The sequence below is a fragment of the Myotis daubentonii genome, chromosome 13 (genome assembly GCF_963259705.1).
Source record: "Myotis daubentonii chromosome 13, mMyoDau2.1, whole genome shotgun sequence".
NCBI classification, from domain to species: domain Eukaryota; kingdom Metazoa; phylum Chordata; class Mammalia; order Chiroptera; family Vespertilionidae; genus Myotis; species Myotis daubentonii.
Window position 1 is genome coordinate 29,618,974 of NC_081852.1, and position 13,174 is coordinate 29,632,147.

Sequence of the window (13,174 nt, forward strand, 5' to 3'; positions counted from 1 at the left end):
TTAACATAGCTTATATATTTTGCTACTTAAATATACCATTTGATAATTTAAAATTAATTTTCAAAACTGGGCTTTCTACCAGATCTGATTATATAATGTGACATCTTGAAGTATATTCAATCAGAATTATGAGTTCCTCATCAGTAAGAATAATTCCTTCCTAAAATGATCATTTGTAGAATTTTGCCATCTAATTCTTTCTTTAAATCTTCTGGGTTTTTTTTTCCCATCCAACCAGCAGAGAGCACTTTAGCTTATAATAAGCGCGTTTTATATATAAGTGAATAGAGACAGGTTCATGCTTTATCAATGAAATGGACAGATAAGTATCTTCAGTCATAATCTCATTCATATCCTGCCAATTCGTTTACTTCACCAATTTCCTAAAGTTTTCATCAATTTAAACACTTTTATAGTTTAAAAGTTACTATAATGATATTTTCCCCAAACACATTCTTTGCTGTGTACTTGGCCAGACATTTTCCTGTTAGTTTTATTTTGTAGATCTAAAATCCTAATTAATTTAAAAGTTTTTACATGAATAAACTAAATTTAGTTTCAATTTTATGCACCTTTGATTTTTAAAAAAAGAAAAGAAAATAGGCTCACACTCTATGGCTTCTCAGTAAAGAGCTGCTAAAGACTTTTCTGGGGAGGTGATTCAACTTAGTAATTCTTTAGACACTAGGAATCAAAATATCAAAACTCTTCTATAGTTGGAGGCACTATCTCTGTTGCTTGACTAATGAATAATGCAAAGATTTAGATAGTCTGACTCTGTCCACCTGCTTATATCCTTTACCTTATACAGAATTTTTATCCTTGTGCCTCAGAAGGTCCACCACTAACAAACCCAGGTTTATCTGATGGAAGTAAATCAATGATAGAGGTGGTACAAGTACTGCTGGTCCCCTAGATTTCCCGGTATTTTGAATATGAGGGAGAATTGAATCCTGGAGGAAGTTGAAATGTTAATTCTGCCACATTCTGATGCTCTACCTTTTATTGCAAGACAAGAGGAACGTTGTGGAACAGTAGCAGAAAATGGGAACTGTGGGTGGGTAGCAGTTTAAAGTCTAAACCGAAACTTGGAAGGTGAGAGTAGATGCCTGACACCATTTAGAATTCTGACCACACCAGACATACTGTGGTGTGGAGATGTATGTCATTGTCATTAAGTAGTGTGGAATCTCACAGTGGAAAAGCAGCTCCAGTAGCTAACCCACAGTTCATAAAAACCACGTAGCTTTTTGTGGGGTCGTTCGCACCCCTGTCCCTGGCCTGCTGGGCTGTGGGGAAGCCAGCTCAAGGATCCCTCATATTCAGGTCTTTCTGGGGGACTGGTGGTTCGAAGGGTAGGGAAAGGAGTGTTAGTTGCTTATACTGTAGAGACAACCCCCCCCCTTTGTATATAATAGGTAAAGAATGGGGAATCTTTTAGCATAAACATCTGTCCTTTTGGCTCAATAGTCTAAGCATTGTTTCCCCCAAAGAGTGTCAAATCCTTTGGCACACAGCACTGAATATTAGCCCTTGTTATGTCCTTTTCCCCCGTAAGGCTGTGCTTTATATTATTTTAAACCAATTTCTCCCGAATGCAAATGTTAGCATTGACTTTAACCCACTACCTCCTGAATACAAATGTTAGAGTGAGGAAAGAATATGATTTTTTCCCTGAACTCTGGGCCCCCAAGGGTGGATCTGACCCTTTTCTCCATGTTCTTCCCACTTTTTCTTCCTTGCCACGTGTTCCTGTCTTCCTTCTCTACACCTGTGTCAATCACCTGCTCAGAGAGACTTGTTTTGATCTTAGTGGTTGCCTGTGGCAGCTCGTGCAGCCTTGCTCCTCCCTGAATCAGAATGTACCTGGCACTCTTTAAGAGATGCTTACATGACAGCTTCTGAGGGTAACTCAGCTATGTTTAAATGGATAGAAGGCCCAGGGAGGGAGTTTCCACCCAGGTGTGAACCCTCCCTCCTCCCAACACACACAGACACAGACACACACAGACACACACAGCACACACATAGCACACACACATACATAGCACACGCACACAGCACACACACACCAGCACGCACACACAGCACGCACACACAGGACACACTGCACACACACACCAGCACGCACACACAGCACACACTGCACACACACACCAGCAGACACACACACAGCACGCACACACAGCACACACACATACACTCACACACGCACATGCACACACACACAGAGAAAACATCCTGGGTCTCAGGATGGCATGAAGCATGGAGTGTATACCTAGACCTGAGAGTGGCACTGCCCTAAACATGGCCAGGAAGCACAGAACGTTCCTTCCCCTTGCTCTTAGCATTTCCTGAATATTCTGGAGGGCTTCTGGTTTGTTGGTGGATTGGTTGGTTGGTATATTCATGGGAGGAAGCCAGTGATTAAAAATGATAGCAAATTAGATATGGTGCCTTCTGTAATTAGCCCTTCCTTAGAAATCTTGAGCTGAAAATTGGCCATTTGCCTATTGCTTAGCTCATAAAAAAAGTAATGGAGAAAGTGTAATCTTGGGTTTCTCTAGTTGTAGTAGGGCTCTTTATTGTTTGAATCACGGAGTGTTTTTTTACCAACCAGTAACCTGATCTTTTATCACTCTCTGGACTGCCTCCTCCTCTGGTATGCCCTGATGTATTCACCACATGTGTTCATATGGGAGGCTCACAGCACTGAGAGCAATTTACATTCGGCTTCTCAGCCTGCGCGAAGCAGCAGATCAGCCTCTGGGAAGGCTTCGGAGACTTGTCAGCAGTCTGTGGCTTATTTCTGTGTGTGTGAGGGTGTGTGCGTGCGCCTGTGTGTGTCTCTCTTCTCTCTCTCTCACCATTTGCAGGCTGGAATCACTGTGGAGGAACAAGCAACAAAGTCTTGTCAAGATTTTATCTCAGGGTAATGATGAGTCAAAAATGAGAGACTAAAATATTGATTTTCGTTAGAGGAATTATTGACTGTTTGATGTAGAGAACACTCAGTTTCTGCCGGAGGAAAGCTGAACAGGCTACATTAGCCGCCCGCGGCTCTGACAGCAGCAGGGCTGGGTGTAAGCAGAGGCGGCTTGCCTGGGAGCCCCGTAAATGGACTTTGGTCTAAATGCTTTGACTCTTTGTCGTGGTTTTGGATGTTGGAATACGGGCAGTGATCTCCTGTCTTTGATCAACTCACCTGATTTAAAGGAAAGATGAGTGAAGAACCAAAGGAGAAAAGTGCAAAACCTGCTCATAGGAAAAGGAAAGGAAAAAAGGTAAGAAATGAATAAGCAACATGTTCTCTGTATTGTTCTCTGGCTCTGGGAGGAAGTGATCTTCAGGCTGGATTGTGAAGAGACTGGATTGGAAGAAGCTGCTAGAATCAGAATGCTTTTGTTTTTCTGGTCTATTAATGGGTGTGTTCTGTGTTGGAGAAAAACATCACAACTCAGATACATTGCTAAAATATTTAAACTATTTAAATATAGTCATTTAGATTCACTGAAGTGGTGTGTTTTTCATACTGATATTCAGGATTATTAAGTAAACACATGTCCTAATTATGTGGGTGGATGTGTTTTTCTACCCCTTAAATTTTTCCAGAATGCTTGTTAATCAACAGGGCATAATTACTAATGAATATTATTATGCTATAGATGTTTAGCTTTAACACATATTTTAGGCAAACTTAGGGAAACCTGTAGTTACACTTTAAGATTATGGTATGGAGGTGAACTCCATTTTAATTATTGATCATCTTATGGCTTACAAATTTGCAATAGACTCTGCAGTTGTACAGCCATATGCCTAATTTGTTTATTATAATTTATGAAATTAATTTTGTTCTCCATATAAATGAAAGAATCTTCAAAATATAAATAGATGAGTATTATAAACCTGTATATTCATTTTGATTTTCTTAAATGTGTGTGTCTTAAAATGTGCTCCTAACTTTTTAATGCATTTTGAAATGGGGGAGGTAATTCCCTAGGTCTAGCATTTGCTTTTTATTCATTGTGGTGTATACTGGCTTTCACAGGGCGTGCCACCAATGGAAAAGACAGTTGTGTATCTGTAAAACAAAGAAAAACAAATCCTTAACATAGGATTATATTTCATAGCTACGTAAGAAAAATGTGTACTATATGTTTAATCTATAATCAAAATATTCAGATATTATATTTTAATTACTAGGGCTGTTATATGTCATTGTGGCCCTTTAAAAATGCTTCCTTGACCCAATGTAATGTATGCTTTGTCAATGGACACGTAGAGAATGGATGGTTGTAGTAGAGAAGATAAAGATTTCAACCATTCATTGAATTGTCAGGCACTTAAAATATTTTCACAATCTGTTTATTATTTATGAAAGATTCATTTGAATATGGTGTTCTTAAAGGAGCTACTATCAGCAGACCCTGAGGATACGTTTATGAATATGCCAGCACTCTAGGGCCATGATTCAACATCCTACAGATGGGGAGGCTGTGCAGACTGGCTTTAAGTCAGTCTTGACTTCTTGAATATTGTCTCAGCAGGGGTTGATGATGTTGTAAAGGTGCTATTCAGATTTCCCAAGGGGGCAGGCCACAGCTGCACAGCAGGAACCATTTGTTTAATGCCTGGCGTAGTGGTGCTAGTCTCAAGGAAAGCTGTCAGCTTTGCTCATGTTGATGAGATATGGCCTGAAGTGCCTGACAGGCACCACCATGATTCGGCACACAGTGTCACGGGGAGCCCAGGCGGACATCATGAGCCACGACAGTGCAATCCAGATGAAAGTGAGCAGTGGCTGGGCCGGTTGTAAATCATTGAGCTTTTATGTGGAATCCTTTAACATGGACATTTTTTCCTCTATTCGTTGAAATTTCCCCAGCTGTGTTCCATTTCTCCTCATATAATGTTATCCTACTCAGAGCACAATATTAAGTCAGTTGCTTTGAACCCTTCTCCCTTCCATTCCCAATGGCTGCCAGGGTACTCTTTATGAAAACCTTCATCATCACACCATGTCCCATTACCTTCCACACTCCCTGCTGCCTGCTCAGTGAGGTCCAAATTCGTGACCACTGAGCTTGAGGCCCTTCATTCCCATCTTCCAGGCTTTCCCCCCTTCACCATCTACTTCATTCACATCTGACTCCATCCAAAGTAGATTCTTATCAGTCCTTGAGTTAATCTCTTTCTCCAGATGCTTGTTCCTTGTCCCTGGAGAAGGCGTTTCTATGCCAGCCTGCTTGGTGGAATCCTACCAAGCCCTGAAGGCCCAACCCAGATCTTGCCATCTTGCCATCTTCTCTGGTTAGAATTCAGTCAGTCTTCTGCGTTGACACAGCACCTTGTACTGTCAGGACACTTGACACATTCTGATTCTTTCTCACGTTATCATGTACCTGCTCTATTCCCTTGTTCATGCTGAACCTATGGTATTCCCATCAGGAGGCACTCAGCATGCCCTCTGTATGCAGTTGACACTAAATAAGTGTCTCATTGATTTATCTCTGCCTTTTACTGACCAGAATACACCAATAATTTTCAGTGTTAGAGCAGATATATCAAGGAGATATAGGCCTTTTTTCCTCACATTTATTGGATAAAGCATATCATATTTTTGGATATATATATACACACACACATCTCTCTCTCTCTCTCTCTCTCTCTCTCTCTCTCTCTCTCTCTCTCTCTGTGTGTGTGTGTGTGTGTGTGTATTCCTTGTCCTTCTGAAGCAAATATTTCAGAAGGACTCTGGGTGTTCTAGATGACCTACACTTCATGCAGCATTGGTGGTGTGGTCAAATGAAAGCATTTCATGTGGGAAATTTATGCAACCTGCCAAATTTTATGCCAACTAGCTCCCTAAGTATTTTAAATATTTCCTAGTTATTTATGGAATTATTGATTTAATGTTAAGTATGGAATTCTTTTTGCATAGGAATATATCTCAAAATTGCCTTAAAATTATGCAATGGTATTGAGTGTTTTCAGAACAGATCACATGCTTAGGTATTTGGGTATAAAGTCTCTCATGAGGCATATTTAATATTGGAGTCAGTGAGATAAATGTGATGGAACCATTACTAGTATGTTACTTCTTTGTTAACATGCAGTTAAAATTTGTATTTTGCTCAGAAATATAAGGATTCAAATTGATGTTAGGAAATGTTTTTCTTCTAATAATTTCAAGATCTTATTCTGGAATGTGAAAAGAGTATGTGTGTATGTCCACATCTTGTTGCTATTTATCTCTCCTTATTCTGTTTACAAGAAAGGACTTACTAAAAGTCAGGTGACTTTAGTTCTACCCTAGTCCTGCTTCTAACTTGCTATCTTGTCTTTGGAAGGACAATTAAACTATTTGTAAATGGGGATCATGTATCTGGTACTGCTATTAGGGATATTATGAGAGTAAAATAAAAATCACTAATAAGACTATATTTTCAAAAGAGGTTTTAAAATGATTACTCCTAACCTCAAAGGGGTTGTCATCATGGAATTTTAAACTTACTATAGAGTGACTGATTCTCTAGTAGACAAATGAGGACATATTGTCCACCTGGTATTATAATGCCAGAAGTGCTGGTCTACCTAACCACTAAAAATGAAGGGTAAAAAGTGACATTTACTGATTTTATTTATTTAGCATCTGGATTCATAGCTAAGGATGTGTGGCTTAAAAAGCTATGATTGGGTAGCTTAAACAATAGAAATTTCTTTCTTTATCTGGAGGCTGGAATTTTGAGACTAGGGTGCCAGCCTGGTTGGGCTCCAGCGAGAGCTCTTCCTGGCTTGCAGATGGCTGCCTTCTTGCAGTGGCTATGTGCTAACATAGCCTTTCCTTGGCATAGGCAAGTGGAGAGAGAAAAATAACTCTTTCTCTTCTTCTTCTTCTAAGGCCACTGATCCTGTTAGAGTAGGATCTCACCTATATGACCTCATCAAACTCTACTCCCCAAAGCCCCATTTCTAAATACAGTCATGATGGGGTTAGGGCTTCATCATATGAATTGGGAGAGGGATGCAATTCAGTCCATAGGAGCATCTAAAAAAGGCCGTGTTGTCCAGGTTCCCAACTTAAAGATGCTTAATTAAACATGTGATGTTGATTGAATTGCTTTCAATTAATTTAATTATTCAGTGGGTGCTATGTAGTGGAGAGCCTTCATTTCCTGGGCCAGGGCCAGCTATGCTAAACCAATTCATGCAGAAAGCATGAAAGGTACCAAACAAAGGTGAATTCAAGTTCCATCAGTGACAGAAAGAAGGGAGTGGTAAATGCCATCTGAGGATGATGTTAGGAAGGATAGACAGAGGGAGACATGCTTGCATTGATGTTAAAAGGATGTGTGTTTCCCAAGTGTCCCCCAGAGGGTCAGAGGCTTCCAGAGAGTGTGGGATGAAAGAGGGAGGAAGACTTGAAGCAGCCTGGTTTGCTCAGGAATCTAAATTTCTTTGTGTGGTTGGAGTGTAGAGTACAGAGTTGTATTATTGTCAAGATGCAAAGAATGGAGGAAAGACAAGGGCCATCTCAAAAGTCTCTTTTAGTCCTGGCATTCACCAAAATGCTTTGAGGAGATGAATAGCCAAGTCAAATTTGCTTTTGAGAAAAACATCCCTAGTATGTGGTAGGGATACAAGGTCATTATTTCATATAATTATTCCATCTGTTAGGAATATATGTCATATAGTTTCATTGCCAGTGATTACTGTAGACTCGGTCCCTTGAGTGTTTCATTCAGTGATTTTTTTTAGTGGCAGATTGGAGAAAAATACTCAGATACTTATACCCGGAGAGATAATGAGCCCCATAGCAGTGAGTTTGCTTTTTTCTAGGGAACTTCAGTAAAGGCATTTTCACCATTTCAGTTCACTTTCCTTTTTCATCTTAACAATTCAAAAATAGCGTACTTTACTTAAGTTGGTTTTTATAGTTTGTGTTTTTGTGGGTTTTTTTTGAGGGCGGATTTTACAACTTTCTCCCTTCCCTTCCTTCCTCCATCCTTCCCTCCCTCCTTCATTCCCGCGCTCCCTCCCTCTTTTCTTGTTTTTCTCTCTCAATCTCTCTCTTCCCATGTGCTAGCCTTATGTGTGAGAGCTGTGCTTGTTTATGCTCTGATGAAGCTTAAATTACCCAAATGTATATTGGTTTTTTAGGGGAGAGTCAAATGAATGCCTATTTCTGATTTTCATTCATTATTTCTAATGATGCTGCTGTTCCTTTTTTCTTTTTAAATTAAATGTATTGGGGTGGCATTGACTAAGTGCTGGGGTTTCATTGTTGGGTTCTTCTTTGGCTCTAGGCGCTTTGATGAGGGTGCCTGGAGTACGTGGTGTCCTCTTGTAAAATGATGGTGTGCTTGAGCGCCCAGCACATGCGTTCCCTCTAGTTTTCATTTGTGTGTTTGGCCACCGCTCACATTGCTCACTTTGTTCTACAAGCAAATAACCCCTCAAAGTCTTCCCTTGGTGAGCAGGCTGAGTTATTTAAATGATCCTTCACTGAGCACGGTCACATGTCCAGTGCACTGTGACTTCTGAGGGGCTAATGGTCCCCTGCAGGTCCAGTGCCTTTTAGATACTTTCCGTTTCACTGTATGTATCACTGTCAGATGTTTTTTCTCTTAATCTTAAGGTAGCTAGAAATTTAAAGATTTTAAAATTCTCTATTATCCTTCCTCTTGATTGTTATCTTACTTTTACAAATGCTATCAACTTTATAGTTTAAATATCCATGAAGCAGTAATTTTGACTCCTGCAAATAATTAACTTGAAATGGTATTTTCTTGAATTTAGTATTGGAATTTGTTCATTTCCATATGTGGATTTCCATGTCGTCTCTGCACAGGTTGTCTGTGGGTTTGGAACTTCCTTTTTGTAGGGAGAGATCGAATGGATTAAGGGAGATTACTTCTTGATTTCAGAATTTCATAAAATAATAGACTCTCAACATAATACTGCCTTTTACTAGTCAAAATCTAATTGAATGAGGTAGATTTACCCTGAGATTTTCTTCAAATTATTTATTAAAAAGAGAACAGAAGAAACTTGATAAAAATTTATTTAATGTAAAACAGCCTTGGGGCACGGACTCTACACGTGGCTTTTAAAGCGAGGAACGGATCTTCCACTGTTCTGAAGCCCCTTCTCCATAATCCCATAATCCAAACGAAAATCTGGTTATTTTTCCCAACTTCTTTGTCCTGACCTGAACTCATTTGACAGCAAAACCTGTTCCAACCTTATGTCTATTTATAGTCTTTATTTATCTTACTTGGTGTGAATATTTGTATGTTTTGTTGCAGAAGTAAACATTCTTTGCTCCTGGAGCGCTGTCCCAGGGCACTTCTGGGGAAGTCCATAACATCGTTATATCCCTTTCGATATCTGAAAAGTTCTGAGTTCCAAAGCGTTTCTGTCTGCAAGGATTTCAGATAATGATTGAGAATCTATAGTGAGTTCTTAGCTGGGACTGGTGATGAGCTAGTATGACTAAAGGTTAGCTTGGGGTGAGAGGGCTTGTATTTGCCCTTAATAAATTCCAGGTAGAGTGGTGCTCTGTAATGTCAGGCGCTTTATCAAAGGTTTGTATGCAGTTCTCTGGAAAAATTATTTCCAGAAGCTTTCTAACAGCTATCGGTTTGCTTGGTAATAAATCTGAACATTTGGACAGGGTGGTTTTGAAGATGATATTTATAAAGCCTGGCTTTCCAGTTTGTTTGTTTTAAAGGAGTGAATTATGGCTTATCTTAATTTTTGTTGTTCATTTGATGAAGTTACAAAAAAATAACTCAGGTTTATATTTTTTGAAAGAAGACATAGAGACTTTGGGGAAATCATCATTTGATTAAATCATTGTGCCTACCTGTCAAAAAAGTGTTAATTATATGAAGGGTAATTAATTTTCCTAATTAGCACATAAAATTACTTTCTCTGTCATCCATCTTCAGTAAAAATTCCTATTTATTTTTAAAACTTATTTTTAAAAATTGTTTTATTATATTTTTCTCTCTGTTACACAAAATTGTAAATATAGAGAAAAACATTACATGGCTACTTAATAGCCTAAAATCTAGAAATTTCTCTCAACAGCTTATTCCTTTATTAATTGTATAACTTTAGTCATTGAAATACATTGTTCCTGCCACCCACCACCAGAGAAGTAATAGGAACAAAGCATATTAAATCCTGCTGTTTAAGACGTCTCATTAATATTATTAGATACCAAGTGATATACTGGATCCTTAAAAACAAAACTCTCAATCATTTATGAAGTGTTAATGCTGAAGTGGGGTTTAGATTGTGAAACTCAGAACATAATGAAGCAGTTTGTTAAATGATGGCTGTCTGTAGACAGCCTCACAATTTTCATCCTTCACTCCCAATTCACTAGTCGTTTAAATTATATATTTTATAGCACACCAGATATGTTGGTTTGTCATTTCTACCGCATGCACGTGTGTTTGTGTGTGCGTGTGTTTGTGAGTATATTTTAAAGTAAAGTATAATCATGCAAAGTTATTTAATCGATCTAGTTCATCATTTTGGTTCTGCCTCAATTCCATACCATTTATTCTTTCAACAAATATTTTTGAGCACTTACTTTTCTAGGTGCAAGGGATTTATCAAGGACCAAAACAAACAATAAAAATACAAAGTGGATTACTAGCAATAAGCCGGTATAAAAATTCCACAAGAGACTGCTGTAATGGAGAAAGATTAGAGAAGGGGCAACCCCTAGAGCTAGGGTGGCAGGGAAGGCCTTCCTGAAAAGGTTACCTTTGAGGTGAGCTTGGGCACAACAGGGACTTGGCCGGCTCTGGAAAGACGACATTTTAAACAGAAGAAAGCTTGGGAAAAGGCCCTGTGATGTTTGGGTCCTAAGGAAGTAACATCACTTTAATAGATTCTCCCATTTGGCATGAACTTTGACGATTTCTACACAGAGATCTCAAATGTCTGTTTCCTCTTGGAATTCAATCAATATTTGTGAGTTTTAAGGGTAGGAAACAATATTTTAGGGAGTCAGTTGGGGATACATGGTATCTGAACAGTCTAGTACCCAGTGAACTTGTGAGAATAGCGAACTTTTATTCTGCTTTTCACTGTCCCTTCAGTGCTACTCAGTGTTAAGTATAGTGAGGAGTTTAAAAACTTCTTGCAGAAACCCTTGTCTCTGAAGCCTCCAATTAGCAATTACTTTCTCCCTTGGAACACAGTCTACTCCATAAATTAGAAATACAAAATGAAGGCATGCCAGAAACGGAAGGATTCTGCACAATAACTTCTGTAAATAAAATATATGTAACCTATGAAATATACATTGTCTTAAAATATAGGCTCTACAATTCCATGCATTTGTGTCATATTTGATGTCAATCAGCATTTTGTGAGTACTTAATGAAAATTAAACAATAATTATAGCAAACCAAGCTAACTCATTGACACAGAGCTTAACCTCTAGATAATTTATCTGTGAACACGGTGTAATTTTCCCGATACTGGTGTATTCAGTCTTTACATGCAGTGATTTCATCACTAGATAATTTACCTTGGCATTTTACAAAATTGAAAAATATCTTTGGGACATTATCATGTTATATAAGTGGTGGTTTCACCATTTTTAACCTAGTTCGTTTTAACACAGAAGAAGCATCCAAACACAGAAGTTGAACCACGATCATCTGAATAGTAATGCAAAAGATTTGGTGTGTAATTACAGGTAATTTACTGAATCATGTATACCAGTAAATGCAGGGTGGGGCAAAAGTAGGTTTACAGTTGTGACTATGTAAAACAGAGTTTATTCTTGTATTGTTATTTATTAGTTATTGTATTACTTTACAACTGAACAACTACTTTTGCCCCATCCTGTATTTATGAATAACTTCAAAGTTTCTTCTTTTTTTTCTTTTTTTTAAAAAATATATTTATTTATTGGTTTCAGAGAGGAAGGGAGAAGGAGAGAGAGACAGAAACATCAATGATGAGAGAGAATCACTGATCTGCTGCCTCCTGCACGCCCCTCACTAGGGATTGAGCCTGCAACCCAGGCATGTGCCCTTGGCTGGAATCGAACCTGGGACCCTTCAGTCCACAGGCTGACGCTCCATCTACTGAGCCAAGCCGGCAAGCTCAAAGTTTCTTCTTAAAAACAAAAGCAGCCATAGTTGTGATTTTATAGATTCCCACCCCCTAACCCCCACAGAGATGTTTATCAGAAATTTAATGGATTGCCTCCTCCTGTACATGTGAGGTTATTTCACTCAATCTGTTGTTTTGGACAAAGAGAGCAGCACAGGAAACAGCTTGGCTTCAGATATTCCAAGTTCCCTGTTCTGACCTATTAAGCGGGGCTCATCCTCCTCAACTATTTTTTATGTCTAAAACTTAGAAAAAAAAATACACAAGGAATTCATGAAATTAGAATAGCAATAGCAGGTTCCATGATTCTTTCCTTTCTTTTGTAAAATTTGCTAGATATGGTTTTTGATGAATTCACTTATGTGAGTGTGCATGAATAGGTGTTGGTAACTTGCAGCCATGCATTAGTACTTAGGAAGTTTTCACTATATTTCACAGAATTTTGCTATTTCAGGGGATTTTGAAAGCAAAGCTCTAAAAATGAAGGGAAATCCTCTGTATTATCAGTGTAACAACTACAAAACATTCATTTTAATTACTTAAATTAATGACTGGTTTTCTCTAAGTAGTCCATTTGATGAAATGCTTTTAAACTCATCCCCTATCTCTCTATAAAAAGTCTTTTAGGAGGCAAACTTTAGGCCCTATGCTACAGTACTTTGTGTAAATGATACATATGGCAATTATAGTTTTGTCTTTAGAAAATAGACGTAGGTACTAACTAGAGGCCCAATGCACAAAATTCATGCAAGGGGCTTGGCGCCCCCAGACATGGCTACAGTGGCCTGGCCCTCACAGCCCCGGCTTTGTCCAGAAGGTAGTCCAGACGGTTATTCTGCTGTTTGGTCTAATTAGCATATTAGCTCTTTATTATATAGGATGTAGCTGCATTGAATTAATGGGTCAACATGTGCTTCTACTTTTAAAACTTTTCTGTAATCTTTAAACTGGAGGTTCTCCTAAAAATATTATGCTCATGGGCTTTGGTCAAAGGAAGGTTGTCTTCATGGTTGACTGACAGGAGCAG

General features: G+C 38.7%; 1 protein-coding gene across 3 annotated transcripts in view; it reads left to right on the forward strand.

Moving 5' to 3' along the window:
* Positions 1-2,735: 2,735 nt before the first annotated feature.
* Positions 2,736-13,174, forward strand: part of ANK3 (ankyrin 3) — a 462,225-nt gene continuing 451,786 nt past the window's right edge. Inside the window, exon 1 of one of the 3 annotated variants that reach the window (XM_059662651.1) lies at positions 2,736-3,284. In XM_059662651.1, coding sequence (XP_059518634.1) covers positions 3,222-3,284 — 63 coding nt within the window. In that variant the 5' untranslated portion in view covers positions 2,736-3,221. The remainder of the gene's footprint in view (positions 3,285-13,174) is intronic. The other 2 variants (XM_059662646.1, XM_059662649.1) reach the window with 2 other exon arrangements.